This window comes from Mesoplodon mirus (assembly GCF_964341445.2).
Source record: "Mesoplodon mirus genome assembly, chromosome: 15".
In the NCBI taxonomy this organism is placed as follows: Eukaryota; Metazoa; Chordata; class Mammalia; order Artiodactyla; family Ziphiidae; genus Mesoplodon; species Mesoplodon mirus.
In genome coordinates, this window is record NC_138991.1 from 55,202,960 (window position 1) to 55,220,839 (window position 17,880).

At 43.2% G+C, this 17,880-nt stretch overlaps 1 protein-coding gene across 3 annotated transcripts in view; it reads left to right on the plus strand.

Moving 5' to 3' along the window:
• CPPED1 (calcineurin like phosphoesterase domain containing 1) overlaps nucleotides 1–7,178 on the plus strand; it is a 120,571-nt gene extending 113,393 nt beyond the window's left edge. For all 3 annotated transcript variants that reach the window (XM_082645217.1, XM_082645221.1, XM_082645220.1), the window contains one exon: nucleotides 4,928–7,178. In XM_082645217.1, coding sequence (XP_082501343.1) covers nucleotides 4,928–5,157 — 230 coding nt within the window. In that variant the 3' untranslated portion in view covers nucleotides 5,158–7,178. The remainder of the gene's footprint in view (nucleotides 1–4,927) is intronic.
• The last annotated feature ends 10,702 nt before the right edge of the window (nucleotides 7,179–17,880 follow it).

Consider the following 17,880-nt stretch of genomic DNA (forward strand, 5'->3'; position numbering starts at 1 on the left):
TCTTTAACTCGGCATAATGTTTTGAGAAGTGGTAAACTCTTAGTCTTTATATGTCCAAACATGTATCTGTTCTGCCCTTAAACTTGAATAATGGTTTAGCTAGGTACAAAATTTGAGGTTCATAAGTACTTGCCTTCAGCATTTTGAAGGTATTACTCCCTGATTCTTTTATGGCTGAGATGCCTGCTACCTGTCTAATTGTCATTCCTTTATAGTATTTTTGCCATGATATCTTTTTTTTTTTTTTTTGGCTGTGTTGGGTCTTCGTTGCAGTGCGCGTGCTTCTCATTGCCGTGGCTTCTCCTGCTGTGGAGCACGGGCTCTAGGCGCACGGGCCTCAGCAGTTGTGGCACATGTGCTCAGCCCCCGTGGCACACATGCTCAGTAGCCGTGGCTCGCGGGCTCTGGAGCGCAGGCTCAGCAGTTGTGGCTCACGGGCCCAGCTGCTCCGTGGCATGTGGGATCCTCCCGGACCAGGGCTCGAACCCGTGTCCCCTGCATTGGCAGGCGGATTCTTAACCACTGCACCACCAGGGAAGTCCCACCATGGTATCTTTTTAAGGCTTTTCTTTCTGATGCTCCATAATTTTACCATGGCATATGTCAGTATGAATTGATGTTTATTTATCCTACTTAGTACTTTTCATTTGAAGACCCATATGTTCCTCCTTTATGGAAAATTCCAAATAACCCATCCTTTGGTTTCTTTGAACTTCTCATTCTTATTGCTTATGTCTGGGTGTCTGTGTTGTTTTCTGATTCAGCTCCACATTTCTACCTTTTCATTCACTAATTCCCTGTCTGATTCGTGTCTAGTCTAGAATTTATCCCATTTATTGAGGGTTTTGTTTTAAAATTTTAATTCATATCTTTTATGTCCACCATTTCTAAATTTCCATTACCAACCGTTCTCATTCAATTCATGCCCGTTTCGTTTCACAACATCTTGTTCTTTTTAATGGATATTTGGCCTTTACTGAGTACGTTTGATATCCTAAACATTTATTTTAAGTATTTCTCAGACAGTTTATATCATTGATTTCCCCTGAAGTGAATTCATATTCCCGATTGAAGAGTTTGAAGACTGTCTTACTTAGCGTGAAATTTTCACGGATGGTGGAATTTTTAATTTCAGGTTCAGTTTGGGTAAGAGGTATTTGCAGCGAGGGAGGCGGTGATTTTTCCCTCACTTTTCCTCTTGACCAACTTCTCCCTGTGCAGGGGTTTCGGCCCCTATCGGGGACCAGGCCTTACGATAGTGCTTAAGAGTCCTGGCCCCCCAGTCATCCTGCGAAACCATGTTTCGCTTCCTTGACTTGAACCTGTGTCTGTCCTTCCTCCCTAGACCCGTGGGTTGCTATAAGCCTTCACCCAGTGCTGTGCTGGAGACAGCTCCTACCAACACATGAAAACCAATTATTAAATGTTAGAGAATTGTGTGAGTTGGTTGTTAAACAGCCACTGTTAGAATTTAATTATACAAACTCATCATTAAGTAAATTATATTAAGAAGCAAAGGTAATAAATACTCATACTCGACACTTAACCATTTTCTAATTATCTTGCTCCGTATTATTCTCACCCCTGCTCTTTGGCTGCGTACAGCTCTCGAATGTGTGTTGGGAACACTCCGTGGTGGTGGGTGTGCTCCTGGGCATCTCTTTTTTTTTTTTTTTGCGGTATGCGGGCCTCTCACTGGCGTGGCCTCTCTCGTTGCGGAGCACAGACTCCAGACGCGCAGGCTCAGTGGCCATGGCTCACGGGCCCAGCCGTTCATGTGGGATCTTCCCGGACCAGGGCACGAACCCGTGTCCCCTGCATCGGCAGGTGGACTCTCAACCACTGCGCCACCAGGGAAGCCCCTGGGCATCTCTTGACCACTCTGGTTCAGTGACATCACGTTGGTCATTTGAAATCGGCCATCATGAGAATGTTAACTCCATGGAAATGAGTAAACATTACAAATCAGGTCCTTTTTTTTTTTTTCTGGAGTGCTTGTACCAGGGTGTGCCAGCCCACCACCACCCTGTAACAGGGAAGTGGTGGTTTCCTTCAGTCTCCTTCCTTAAACGGAGGTATTAACACCACCCCTGTTTCCAGCCGGGAGCCAGCCTTTATTGCCTCATCTCAGAGAAAGTGCTTTCAATCTTGATTATCTTGTAAGAGCTCAACTCCCACTCATTACTCTGCCTTCCTGCTTTTTTTTCTGGTCCATAGAGCTATTTATTTTGGTATTGAAGCTATCTCTGTCCTTTGGGGTTTTTTTTTAATATTTTATCCATCATAGATCTAAGTTTGGAGAGGAGGAGGTACATTAAATGTTGACCATGCTGTGCTATCTTGATTAGAACTCCATAAACATTATTTTTTTTTTCAAAAAGATTTTAATATAGCTGTCAGTAATCTTGATGCTAGACAACAAATGATTACATATACCATAGTATATGATTTACGCTTTTAAAAATTCTTTGAGGTGTACTTTTCACATCCTAAGATGAATAAGATACACCAAAAGTCCTTTAGATGCCTGTTGGCTAACCAGCAAGTCCAGTCCTGGGTGGCTGATCTCTGCCACACTAAGCAACCAATGATAAGTTAAAACAGCTTTTCCTAGAGTCAGGACTCCTAGCTGGGGGTAAGAACAGCTTTACACATACAGAATACCAGAAGGACATTTAAAACAGAGAAGATGTTACCTATTAAATCCCATCTCCATTTTCACAATGAGAACACTGCACCTTCCAAAATAAAGCTGTACCCTATGAACAATGAATAACAGTGGGAATTTGAATTGGGTGTCAATTATAGAGATTTGAAGGAGTGCTTGTAAATAGCTTGTTCTCTCGTGCTGTGGAACGTGTATCTTCTCCTTGCTGCATACATGTCTTCACGTTTTGTTATTTCACTGGCCCTATCTTTGGCTCCTGGACTTAGAGATTCCTGAGAAATATGAAGGAATTAATGAGTAAAAAGTATCTGTTTAAAAGAGAGGGACAAGTCCACCTCCTTATCCCTTCTCCTATTTCAAACCTTTTTCTCCTTCCATCCAGCTATTCCTTTATTTTATTTATTTTTTTAACATCTTTATTGGAGTATAATTGCTTCACAATGGTGTGTTAGTTTCTGCTGTATCACAGAGTAAATCAGCTATACGTATACATGTATCCCCATATCCCCTTCCTCTTGCGTCTCCCTCCCACCCTCCCTAACCCACCCCTCTAGGTGGTCACAAAGCAGCGAGCTGATCTCCCTGTGCTATACGGCTGCTTCCCACTAGCTATCAGTTTTACATTTGGTAGTGTATATATGTCCATGCCACTCTCTCACTTTGTCCCAGCTTACCCTTCCCCCTCCCCGTGTCCTCAAGTCCATTCTCTATGTCTGCGTCTTTATTCCTGTCCTGCCCCTAGGTTCTTCAGAACCTTTTTTTTTTCTTTTTTAGATTCCATATATATGTGTTAGCATGCGGTATTTGTTTTTCTCTTTCTGACTTACTTCCCTCTGTATGACAGACTCTAGGTCCATCCGCCTCACTACAAATAACTCAATTTCATTTCTTTTTATGGCTGAGTAATATTCCATTGTATATATGTGCCACATCTTCTTTTATCCATTCATCTGTCGATGGACACATAGTTTGCTTCCATGCCCTGACTATTGTAAATAGAGCTGCAATGAACATTATGGTACATGACTCTTTGAATTATGGTTTTCTCCAGGTATATGCCCAGCAGTGGGATTGCTGGGTCATATGGTAGTTCTATTTTTAGTTTTTTAAGGAACCTCCATACTGTTCTCCATAGTGGCTGTATAAGTTTACATTCCCACCAACAGTGCAAGCGAGTTCCCTTTTCTCCACACCCTCTCCAGCATTTATTATTTGTAGATTTTTTGATGATGGCCATTCTGACTGGTGTGAGGTGATACCTCATTGTAGTTTTGATTTTCATTTCTCTAATGATTAGTGATGTTGAGCATCCTTTCATGTGTTTGTTGTCAGTCTGTATATCTTCTTTGGAGAAATGTCTATTTAGGTCTTCTGCCCATTTTTGGATTGGGTTATTTGTTGTTTTGATATTGAGCTGCTTGTATATTTTGGAGATTAATCCTTTGTCAGTTGCTTCATTTGCAAATATTTTCTCCCATTCTGAGGGTTGTCTTTTGGTCTTGTTTATGGTTTCCTTTGCTGTGCAAAAAGCTTTTACGTTTCATTAAGTCCCATTTGTTTATTTTTGTTTTAATTTCCATTCCTCTAGGAGGTGAGTCCAAAAGGATCTTGGTGTGATTTATGTCATAGAGTGTTCTGCCTATGTTTTCCTCTAAGAGTTTGATAGTGTCTGGCCTTACATTTAGGTCTTTAATCCATTTTGAGTTTATTTTTGTGTATGGTGTTAGGGAGTGTTCTAATTTCATTCTTTTACATGTAGCTGTCCAGTTTTCCCAGCACCACTTATTGAAGAGGCTGTCTTTTCTCCATTGTATATTCTTGCCTCCTTTATCAAAGATAAGGTGACCATATGTGTGTGGGTTTATCTCTGGGCTTTCTATCCTGATCCATTGATCTATATTTCTGATAAACATTATTTTTCATAGACATGTACCTTCTACTCTATGGCTGTTTTTATAGGCCTCAAAATATTTCCTTCATCTCTCCCAAAGTCATTCACCTTTTCTCCCTTCTCTCCTTGTCCCCTAGTACTTTCCTGTATGAGTTACAAGAAACAGGTTAATAATGTATTATATATATATGAGTTATCCTTGAAAAGATTCTGGATGTGACATATGCTGCCTTCTTATTTATCATATGCTGAATAATATTATGCATTTACTATAATAATATGTGTTGTTCACAGAAGAAACCACTGGAGCCCCCAAGTTATCTAAATGGAAATCCTTGGCCCCCTAATGTTTTTTCCCTTCCCTGCAGGTATCAAAGCTGTGTTCTCAGGCCACTACCACAGAAATGCCGGGGGCACCTACCAGGACCTCGACATGGTGGTATCATCTGCCATCGGATGCCAGCTGGGCAAAGACACCCATGGGCTCCGAGTCGTGGTGGTCACCGCTGAGAAAATCGTCCATCGATACTACAGTTTAGATGAGCTGAGTGAGAAGGGAATAGAAGACGATCTGATGGATTTGTTGAAGAAAAAATGATTGCCGATTATGATTTATTCACTTTTCACTTCTACTATTTTTTCATTTTGGAAGAAACAGCAGCTGCACACCACCCCTTATTGAAATAAAAAATATACCAGGAAGATTTGTGAATTTATGTCCTTTTGCTTAAATCAGAGAGCTAGGTCCTATCGTAAATGATATTTAAAATAGAACTGTCCTCCCTATGCAAAACAGAGGAGAGGAGCCTGGGAATGAAAGAATAAATGATATTATTAGAATCTCTCTGCATGGGTGATTGAATAAGTTCTCCTAATGATGTGTTTCTCAACTCTGCTCTGAATTAGATGGTTTTCTGGCATCATATGGTAAATGTCAACCTATCAATCTCAGTCACACCCTGATATCCAAGTGTCATCTCTGATGATTCTTTGAACAAAATTCATCTGATTATAGTAAACCGTGGTCACAACTCCCAAAATGCTAGGCAAAACAAAGATCATCTCCTTCCCTTCCTAACAAAACAAGTAATTGTGTCCCGTTACCAGAGCCAGAGACTCATCTGGCTGAGGAGCGGAGTAGCCAACATTTACTATTAAAGTCTGGGACATCTCTTATGGCCAGTGAGGAAGCGGATACAAGTCAAAGCTCGAGTTTACCTTCATGGCGGCTAGAAAAGTCACCTTTGCACATAAATTGTCCATATTCAAAAACCTCATCCTGGAGACTAGAACCTAAAAGGCCGCCTCTGCAGTCATGGGCAGCACGTCTGATTCACTCATGTTCGCATTCGCTGCTGCAGTAACTCCCTCCGCAGGTGGATGTTTTCGTGTGATCGGACTCATCCTCCGTTTATGAGACTCTTAGCTCTGTCCACTTTGACAGAAAACATGGGAATTGATGCAGAGTTCTTCAGAAACCAAGCAGAAATTCCTGTGGGGCAAAAACAGTGCTTTCAGCCATGTTATCTAAATTGGCACCAATTTTGATTAAATGCGCTGGTGCAGGATCCCTTGACCAAGGAGCGTGGATGGGTTAAAATCAGCATTGCCTTTCTTTAATCTACCTTGCTGCTGCTTCTCTGTGGCTCCTGACCACTGTGTAATTTTATCCATGTCGCCTTTTCCGGCAATCATCCTGGTGGACAGGGAGCCTGGGTACTCGCCATCCTGCCAGGAAAACTTCACAGCGTTATGCAGCAGCATTCAGTCATCCTAACAAAACAAAACAAAAAAACAAAAAACTGGTTGCAAATGAACTGCAAAGTCCATTAAATTAAAAGACTTTCATGTTAAAAAGTTTTAGTCAATGTAACAAAACCATGTGAAATTAAATAGATAACTGGATATATAAATTCATAAGGAACAAAAGACAAGTTAATTTTACTACAGATCGGTGACACACCATAGCTCGTTATGTGGCAAGAAATTTAAAAATTTCAAAATTAGAATGCTCCTGTTTTAGAGTTCTGCTGCATTCTTGCTTCGCATTCGTCTTTCTTTACAACAGATGGGGATAGAAGAGATCAAGAAGGGGAATTCAGTCAGAGGCGTAACGAATAAGCCATGCGTTTGAGGCCTGGGATGTGGTAACTTCAGAATCGGACATGAGGAACGTGAACCAGGATCATCAGTATGGATGTGGGTCTCCTGGGGGAAACGGGGAGAGTTTAATCACCACGGACTGGAGCTCTCTTTGTCATGTCACCTGTGCAAAATGCTCTAGACTGTGGCACTTGGGTTTGGGGAAGGATATGGAAATAATTAAAAGTAATCGAAATGAAACTTCTAAATCTCCTTCTCCAAAAACCTAATAAGGAAGATAATTGATTCAAAACACAGCAAGAATATGCTACGAACAGGGAATCCTATGAAATTCTCACCATTTTTAAAGTAACCAAACAGCAGTATTCCCCAATGGTGATAGGTTCAGAAAGCAGTTAGGAAATGATAGTGTATCATTCTGATAATAATTACCAATGCGTTCACTTACGACTCCTTTTTCTTTAAAAAAAAAAAAAAAGACTTTTTTAAAAAGTGCCTTATACTGGGATAAACAATAAAACACACCATGATCATAAGTGCTATGGTTTCAAATGTTTATTAGGTGCTAAGTACTGTTTTAAGTCCTTTGTCTCAGAGAGGTGGGGCCGCTTCCCCAAGGTCACTCATCTCATCAGGGGGGGAGTGAAGGGTTGAGATGCGAGCGGTCCAGCTGTTGAGCCCACGCTCCCTGACATTAGCCTCTTTCCCGGAAAACGTTTTTCACAGGTGACAGGTTTGTACCCACTCTTGGCAACATGGCACCCAGTTAGCTGGAGGCCCTGGGACTTCATCCCAGCGTTTGTAAAGCCTAGGCAAGGCCCAGAAGCCCCTTCTCTGACAGCAGGTTCAGGGTGGCAAAAGCCTGTCCAAGGAGCGGGTCGTTCCAGGCAGAGAATTTTCACTGGAGGAGATTGAAAAGCTGAACTGAACCGTAATGGGCCACAGGACACAGCTCTGGCCACAACAGTAAACACTTCATCAGATGAAGCTTCCTTCCTTGTTTATAGTTTTCACCCCAGCGGATAGGAAGCCAGCATCCCTCTCAGGGCAGAGAGGGCCACCTAATGCTCCCCCGCCTCCAATTAATCTTTTTTTTTTTTGCCGTACACGGGCCTCTCACTGCTGTGGCCTCTCCCATTGCGGAGCACAGGCTCCGGACGCGCAGGCTCAGTGGCCATGGCTCACGGGCCCAGCCGCTCCACGGCATGTGGGATCTTCCCGGACCGGGGCACGAACCCGTGTCCCCTGCATCGGCAGGCGGGCTCTCAACCACTGTGCCACCAGGGAAGCCCCAAATTAATCATTTTAATTGGGAAAAAAATAAGGGGCTGCTAATGGAGGAAGCTTATTTAAAGTGATCTAGAACTGGACTGTCAGGACTCAAGGGTGGGTTTGTGGATAGCAGGTGGGGAGATGATCATCTAACTGCATTTGGTTTTTACAATAAATAAGTTTATCTCAAGTCTTCAGTCATGTTTCCCCTCAAGTTGGAGAACAGGGGGGAAAAATGTAGTAAACTTCATGGCACTAACAAACAGAACATTTCATAATATCTTGATTTTTCAGCATTGCTAGTTAGTCAGTCCCTAATAGAGGGTTATGAGGCAAACACTAGTTTTAAGCCTGACTAATGATACTAGGACTGGGAAAAGAGTCTAAAAAAGAGTGGATATATGTATACATATAACTGATTCACTTTGCTGTACAGAAACTAACACAACATTGTAAATCAACTATACTCCAATAAAAATTACAGTATGGAGGTTCCTTAAAAAACTAAAAATAGAACTACCATATGACCCACCAATCCCACTACTGGGCATATACCCTGAGAAAACCATAGTTCAAAAAGAGACATGTACCACAATGTTCATTGCAGCTCTATTTACAATAGCCAGGACATGGAAACAACCTAAGTGTCCATCAACAGATGAATGGATAAAGAAGATGTGGCACGTATATACAATGGAATATTACTCAGCCATAAAAAGAAACGAAACTGAGTTACTTGTAGTGAGGTGGATGGACCTAGAGTGTGTCATACCGAGTGAAGTAAGTCAGAAAGAGAAAAACAAATACCGTATGCTAACAGTTCTATTAAAAGCATATATATATATGGAATCTAAAAAAAGAAAAAAAGTTACTAATGAACGTAGTTGCAGGGAAGGAATAAGGAGGTAGACATAGAAAATGGACTTGAGGACGTGGGGTGGGAGGGCGAAGCTGGGGTGAAGTGAGAATAGCATTGACATATATGCACTACCCAATGTAAAATAGTTGGCTGGAGGGAAACAGCAGCATAGCACAGGGAGATCAGCTCGGTGCTTTGCGATGACCTAGAGGGGTGGGATAGGGAGGATGGGAGGGAGGCTCAAAAGGGAGGGGGTATGGGAATATGTGTGTGCATATGGCTGATTAGCCTTGTGCAACAGAAACTAACACAGTATAGTGAAACAATTATACTCCAGTAAAGATCTATGAAAAACAAAAAAGGTACATGCACCCCTATGTTCATAGCAGCACTATAAAAAATAAACAAAAAAACACTAGAACCATTTACCTTATGTACCTGCAAAAGATACTGAGTTACATATAACTGTAGAATCTATATACACATAATACAGTTTAATATTATAGTCTGTCTTCTAAGGTGAAATCTTTTGAGAAAAGGTAGCAAAAACATCATTTGCATTTACTTGAACTCAATACTTATTCCCCAAATAGTGTCTAAAACAGTTTTGTGCAGTCATGAAATTAAGTAGCAATATAGTATTGAGCTAAAGGGAAAAAAGATTTAGGAATAAATTGTCAAGGCAGGTTCTATTAAAAGCTCTCTGTAATAGACACCAGGGATTTCTTGTTCAGATAACCTTAGCAGTTTTGGTTGCACACGCAAGAGATAGTACTTGACAGGTAATATTTTTTTTAATAACTTCATAAAATACTGTCTTACAACCATTGGAGAGCTCTTAGGTATATTTACATATAGGCACAATGGAGGATTTTTTCTTGGAATAATAAATGATTTCTAGCATCTTTCTAGAAAACATTTTACTGACTAAATTATCTTTTTCCTTCAATGGATTTTATTTCCTTTTTTTTATTTTAACGTTAGTGACTATACACATACACACACAAATATATACAGATTGGTTTTCTTCTTTAGATCACACCTAAAACAACAATGTAAGTAAAAAACCTATGTAAATAAATTGCATTGAGTGTGAATATTCACAAGTTACCTTTTATTACTCTGTTCTGATATTTGTCTTTAAAAAGTAATTTTCTTCATTAAAGGGGCTTTGCATCTCACTTAGAACAAAGTCCAGACTCCTGCCTACGACCTCCCAGGCCCCTCCCACTCTGCCCCGGCCCCTCCCCTACCTCTCAGCGTCGGCTCTGCCACCCTGCCCTTGCTGACCGTCCCACTGCCCTGTGCACTTGCTGTTTCCTCTGATGGGAATTGGCTTCCTATCATTTTGACCTCAGCTCAGAAGTCCTCAGAGTATCCTTCCTTCCCCACCTGTCTGTGGTTATGTTCCTCAGCCCCAGGCATCACCTCCCCACTCCCTTGTTTACTTTCTTCATAGCACATCACTAAGAAATTTGCTTGTTTTTCATGATCTTTATATCCCCCCACACACCCACCCCTGAATGCAAGCTTCGGAACAGCAGGGACCTTGTCTGTCTCATCAGCCATTCTTCCCAATGCCTAGAACCCTGCCTGGGACAGAGGAGCTGCTCAATGAATACTTATTCCATGAACGTGGAATAAATAAAGACAGATAGCAATACGAATTATCAACATTAACACAATACAGGGAAGGGAAAGAGACGACATTCCTCAGCCTTGTGGTAGTTCTTTGGGAATCGTCCTCAAAGTTAGGTATTGTCAACAGGTCAGTAAATAACAGCATCAGTATTATCTTTGGTTCTCCACTCACAGTGAAGAAATGGGGGATAAAGAGAGAAGTGTTCTTGACTCTTAGTAATTCTAAGCCCTGCTCACTGAATGAATGCTGTGCCAGTAACCAAAGCAGGTGAGCCCAGAGAAGGGACTGATTTCAGACTAAAGGTTATATGGGAATATATAAAGGAGATGGCTGGAAATACAAGTGTGGGACTCAGAAGTGAAAAATACACCTTGGAAGTGATACCCAGAGAGACTATGTGAATGAATGAGATTCCTGAGAAAATTTAGCAGCACTGGAAGAGACCTAAGGACAGAACCTTAAAATAGACCTTTAGGGAACATCGTCATTTCAGCACGAGAAGAGAAAGATGGAAGCCACGGAAGGAGTGAAGGGGAATCTTTCTGAAAAGTTCAGCCTGGTGCACACTGAATAAACAGAAAAAGGAATGGGCTCCACTCGGAGCTGAGTGCTTTTCCCCTGCAGACCAGCACTGCTGCAGATAACTATAGACTCAAAAAACCTACTTGGTGATTTGGAGAGTGAACAAAAACCAGGAGCTCAAAACTTCCCCTCTCCCTGTTCCACTTTGTCCTGAGAGCAAACCACAGTTGTAGAGCAACACAACTGGGATGGATAAAGTGTCTCCCCAAAACCCACCATCTCTTTGCCCAGAGAAGCCAAGGAAGAAGCCCAGGTCACTGGAGAGTGAGGAATCCCAGAGAGGTGGGAATGGAAATCCCCTGATTTTCTATGTGAACTTCACACAAATCTCTGGCTTACCTCTAAGTATACATGAGCAGGATAGAGCAGCAAGAGCTTAAAGAATTGAACTGAGATTTGAACTACTGCTTAAGGCAAGCAACAGGGAACTTACAACTTAAGTAATCAAGGTAACTTCCTGCTAAAGCAAAAACCTCAACATTCGGGGGAATATAACAGAATTCCAATTCTCCACAATATGACATGCACGATTCCCAGGATACAATCCAAATCACTTGACGTACAAAAAAGCAAAAACAAGAAAATTTGATTCACTCACAAAGGAAAAGACAATCAACCTCAAGATACCCCAGATGTTGGAATTATCACACTAGGGTAGTAAAGCAGCTATGATAACAATGCTCAATGAAATAAAGTTTAAAAAATGCTTTAAATGAATTGATATAAAGGATATCTCACATGAGAAATAGAATGTATAAAAATAATCAAATGGATGGGCTTCCCTGGTGGCGCAGTGGTTGAGAGTCCGCCTGCCGATGCAGGGGACACGGGTTCGTGCCCCGGTCCGGGAAGATCCCACATGCTGCAGAGCGGCTGGGCCCGTGAGCCATGGCCACTGAGCCTGTGCATCCGGAGCCTGTGCTCTGCAACGGGAGAGACCACAACAGTGAGAGGCCTGCGTACCACAAAAAATAATAATAATAATAATAATAATAACAATCAAATGGAAATTTCAGAACTGAAAAAATACAATATCTGAAATTGAAAAATTCCCTTGATGGGCTTAATATCACAGTGGGGATGGGTGAACATGAAGATAGATGAATAGACACCATCCAGTTTAAAGAGAAAGAGAAAAAGGGTTAGAAAAAAATTAAGCCTCAGGAGCCTGTGGGACAATGTCAAAATGTCTAATATACAGCTAGTATGAGTCCCCCAAAAGAAAGGAATCATGGAGCAGAAAATTATGTGGAGAAACTAAAGCCAACAACTTCCCATACTTGGTAAAAGACAAAAGTTTACAAATTCCAGCTGCTCAGCAAATACAGAAAACATGAGCCATAAAACAAAATATTGCCAAATTGGACTTTATTTATAAAAGATTCTGCTCTTCAAAAGACATTGCTAAGAAAATGGTAGGCAAGCCACGGACGGGAAGGATATATTTACAACAACACATTTATCACATAAAAGGCTTGTATCCAGAGTATGTAAAGAACTCTTACAACTCAATTTTTTAAAGGCTAATAAAAAAGATGGGGAAAATATTTGAACAGACACTTAACAAAAGAAAATATATGAATGGCCAACAAACACATGAAAAATGCTCATCATCACAGCCAACATGCAAGTGCAAATTAAAACTACAATGAGATGCCATCTGTGACTCACCAAAATGGCTAAAAAGGAAAAGATTAATACCAAATGTTAGTGAGAATTTTGTACAACTCTGTGATATTGCGATTCATAATAAGAAATATGTATTTGGTCTCATCCCTGTCCCTGGCAGATTTCTTAAAACCCTTAGAATTTCCTAAATGCTAAGAGACACGAGGATGCCTTTTGTTATTCCTAAGAAACCCCTTTCTACCACACCTGAATTTATGTTAATGGAACCAGATTAGAGGATAGGAACTTTCAGGCCCATTGCCCATCCTCAGGGGAAGGCCAAGAGGCTGGAGATTGAATTATTCACCAGCAAATGATGATTTAAGCAATCGTGCCAGGTAACAAAGTTTCCATAAAAACCCAAAGGATGGGATTCTTGGAGCTTCCAGGGTGATGGTGCTGCAAGTGGCACATCTGGAGAGAGCATGGACGCTCTGCCCCTGCCCACACACCATGCTCTGTGCATCTCTCATCCAAGTACTAACCAGCCTGACCTTTTGTAAATTCCGAGATCAGATGAGATTAGGCGGGTTCAGGGTAGTATAGCTGTAGATTGCTCTATGCATCTCTTCATCTGGCTGTTCCTGAGTTACATCCTTTTGTAATAAAACGATGATCTAGTAAGTAAAATGTTTCCCTGAGTTCTGTGAGCTCTCTAGCAAATTCATTTAACCCTACAAGGGCATTGTGGGAACCTCCACTTTAGACCTGAGGAGTCAGAAGCACACCTGACAACCTGGACTTGCATCTAAAGTGGGGCATGGGGCAGTCTTGTGGGACTGAACCCTTAACCTTTGGGATCTGATGTGATCTCTAGGTAGATAATCTCAGAGTTGAGGTACATTGTAGTACACCCAGCCCGTGTTGCAGAATTGCTTGGTGTGGGGAAAAGAAACCCACATGTATGGTGAGCCTAAATACCAGAAGTGAAGTATTCTGTGAATGGTGAGTAAAGAAAAACCAGCCTTTTTCCTGTCCATTAACTCATATACATTCTTGGCAAGAATATTAAATGGTACAACCATGTTAGAAAAGAGTTTGACAGTTTCTTAAAAGTGAAAGTCCACCATATGACCCAGCAGTTCCACTCCTAGGTATTGACCCAGGCAAAATGTAGGCTATTTCCACCAAAAATTTGTCCATAGCAGCTTATTTGTAATAATAACCCCAAACTAGAAACAACCCAAATGTCCATCAATAACTGAATGAATGAGTAAAATGTGGTACATTCCTATGATGGGATACTATTCAGCATTAAAAGGGAACTGAAGTCGGTGGTTTTGAGATGTTCCACCAGCTCAACATGTCAGGTCTGTATGTCAAGGACGCCATCGTGACTCCTATTGACAAGGTGGCTGCCCAGCTCCAAGCATCACATCCTTATAGAACTGTGTTCAAAGACAGGAAGACGGGGCTGGTGGGGTGGGTCTTTACCTATAGAGTTGCTTTTTTCTATCTTGAGAGGAAAGTATCTCCTGGAGACCCTCAACAGATTCTCCATAGGTCCCCTTGGCCTGAACCAGAAATGCCAACAATACAACCCAACAGCCGTCGCTGATCACAAAAAATACAGGGAGGATAAGGACTGTTGGTGACTATGAACGCTCGCCTCACTGAGTACATGGATGCCACACCAGAAGTTGCTGAAGAAATGAACAGTGAGAAAGAAAAGGGAATCCACAAAGACCAGTTTTTCCAGGGACCTCGGGAGGGGAGTAGACTGAGAGAAAAGTGGAGAAAGTGTGAGTTGAGCATGTTAACAGAGGAAGCAGCAATCAAGAGAAGGAGGGTAAAAACGGACATGGGAAAGGAAATTACTGATGGAACAGGGATATTCATTGGAAGAGGAGCACAGCCTTGGCCATAAGACAGGAGAGAGGAGGATGGAGAGGGTGGTGACCCTAAGAGTGGAGGAGCCTTGGGGTGGGTTGGTTGGTTGGTTGGTTGGTTGATTGACAGGCATATTCTGTGTCCCGAGAATGCGTTTCTCAGAGGTGCTCTGTGCTTGTGCTTCATTGTGAAGAGGTGAGACTTTCTGGATTTATGCTCAGTTCACCTCTCTGTCTTGTCAGGCAAAGACCACTGTCTGTATAGACTGGTGACCATCTGGCTTTCACAGAAACTCTGCCCTGGGTAGATCCTATGAGATGTATTTTAGACATTGAAGGAGAGCACATTCAGGGTGTGGCTTACTCCCGGGCCTATCAAAGTCTCCCCTTGGGCTCTGAAGATGTTCTTTCAAGATTTCATGGAGAAATTAATCCATTTCATCTCTTTTTTTTTTTTTTTTTTTTGCGGTACGCGGGCCTCTCACTGTTGTGGCCTCTCCCGTTGTGGAGCACAGGCTCCAGATGCACAGTCTCAGTGGCCATGGCCCACGGGCCCAGATGCTCCATGGCATGTGGGATCTTCCCGGACCGGGGCACGAACCCATGTCCCCTGCATCGGCAGGCGGACTCTCAACCACTGCGCCACCAGGGAAGCCCCATTTCATCTCTTATAGAATGTCTTCGAAAGACTGGATTTGCTTTTTGTGGAAACTACCAAACTGGAACATTGTAGCCCTCAACCACCTACTTTCTCTGTCACCGATTACCTGAAAAGCCATGTAAATGACATTGTACGGTACCTACCATGTAGACCTGCACCTTGCTGGTCTCCCTTGTTTGTCAGAAAAGATCATGAGCCCCTGGGGGCAGGACGGCCTCTTGTTGGCCGCTGAATGGAGAGCAGTGAGACAATTTAAATACGGATGTTTCCTGCATCCCGGGAAGCCCTCTCTGCTCCCTTCTGTCCTTGGGAAGCATAAGCACCAATAGAATCAGTTGCCACCTTTGTGATGACAATTCCCACATAAGCCATTTCTAAGATGAGATGACTTCTAAGCCCATGAGTCACATCCTCCAAATGCCAACCGGACAGCATAACAGAGACCCAGAGAGGGCTCAGGCACGCCATCTCCAGAACTGAATCCATCTCCTTTCTGAAACCACTTTCTCTTCTGTTGTTCCCTGTCTTGACAAGCGCCAACACCCCCCTGCCCCGCAAACCCTCTGCCGTGAATCAGGAACCCAGCTTCTCCCTCTCCATCTGCCCTGTGTCCAATCTCTCACGACTTCCAACACCCCAGTGCCCCCCCACCCAGATCCTCAGCGCAGTGGTTGACAGCCCCAAAGGCAGACTCTGGACCCAAATCCCATCTGGGCCACTAGTGGTTGCCCAACTTTGGGTGTTTTAAGCCCTTGCAAACCTTCACATCCTTATCTGTAGGATAATAATGGTATGTGGGTGAGGATTAAGTGAAACAATGCATGTCAAGCTCGTGGCAGGCACACAGTGGGCATTCAGTGAATGGCATCCCCATAGCCACGGCTTCCAACCAGGTCACTGAACCATTGCCGCAGCCTCCCAGCCCATCTCCCTGCCTCCAGTATGTCTTTCCAGGCCAAGGAGGAAAACGTGTTAATGGGACAGAGTCAGTGCATCTGGGCTTGAGTCCTGGCTCTTCCACTCACTCTCTGTGGCCTTGGACAGGTAAGGTCCTGTTTTGGGGGACTCAGTTTCTTTATCTTTAAAATGGGTACAATATAGTACCTTCCCCATAAAGATGAAATGAGCTTATTCTTTAATGTGTTAGCCTATTAGATGCAGAATGTGCGCCTGTAGAGAGTAACGATGCTAATCATCGTCAAAGTTCACAGTTTGACTCCCCACCCCGACCCCAGCATAGAGCCCAGTAGTGCATCACGAAGGGCTCACACCACCCCAACCCCTCCTGTGCTGAGCCTCCTAGATTGGCTGCTTAAAAATAGATTTATAGGGGCTTCCCTGGTGGCGCAGTGGTTAAGAATCCGCCTGCCAATGCAGGGGACACGGGTCCAATCCCTGGTCAGGGAAGATCCCACATGCCGTGGAGCAACTAAGCCCGCGCGCCCCAACTACTGAGCCTGTGCTCTAGAGCCCTTGAGCCACAACTACTGAAGCCCACGTGCCTAGAGCCCATGCTCTGCAACGAGAGAAGCCACCGCAATGAGAAGCCCGCACACAGCAACGAAGAGTAGCCCCCTCTCACTGCAACTAGAGACGGCCCGTGCTCAGCAACAAAGACCCAATGCAGCCAAAAATAAACCAATAAAATAAATAAACTTTAAAAATAATAATAAATAAAATTAAAATAGATTTATATGCCTGAATCCCCAGGATAACGTCGTTGGTGATCGTTACAGCGGGCAGTGAGGATGGGCACGGCGTTGGGGAAGGGCAGAGGGAAGACAAGTGCAACGACTAGCAGAGCATCAGTCGGTGGTTTTGCAACTCAGCCTCGAAAGGAAAAAAGAACGTGCCCTCTGGTCAGTAGGGGAGCGGGGAGCCAAGGCAGGGGGACGTCAGCTAAATGGCCCGTCACTCTTCTAACCGCTTCATGTGCCTGAGCTCACTGAATGCTGGAAACAACCCTACTAAAGTAAGTACTTTTATTTATTATCCCAATTTTACAGAAAAGGAAATGAAAGCACAGAAACATTAAGGAACTTGCCCAAGATCACACAGCTCATAAGTGGCAGAGCTGGGAACCAAAACCCAGCCATGTGTTTCCGGAACCCATGACCCCTACACTGTCCCAGGTCTCAAAGTGGTCCTCTGGGGGCTGGCAGGGGGGCAAGCCTCCAGCCCCCTGCAGTGGAAGGAGGACCGTGTTACCAAACAGGACCCCAGCCTGTCCTCGGATGTGGAAGTCCTTCTGCTCATCTTGGAGTCAGCCTGGGAAGCAAATTCTTTCCATGCTAAAATTATGTCTCCTCTGACACATGGAACCAAGTTTATCCATTTAACTGTTTGATTTAGTTAGGTACTTTTTTTCTCTGTCCAACAAATTCTAGCAATAAGGTCACACATTCCCCCAAAGATCTCCAGCAGAGGGGGTTTCTGGGCCAAGCCCACTCACCTATGGAGACACTGCAGCTCCTGGCGCAGATGAAAAGAACGTTTCATTAGCTTTATTCACTTCTCCCGACGTAACTGGCCAGCAAAGTCTAAATGCTGATGTCACGACTAATTAGTGGCGGCCTCTGCCCTCCTGGTCGCAGTTTCCCATCTGGCTTGTTTGTGTGCAGGGAGCAATGTCATAGGGAGCGTCTTTATGAACTAGCTCTCCTACGGAGATGCTCTAATTATCATTGAAGAAAACAAGCTTTTTG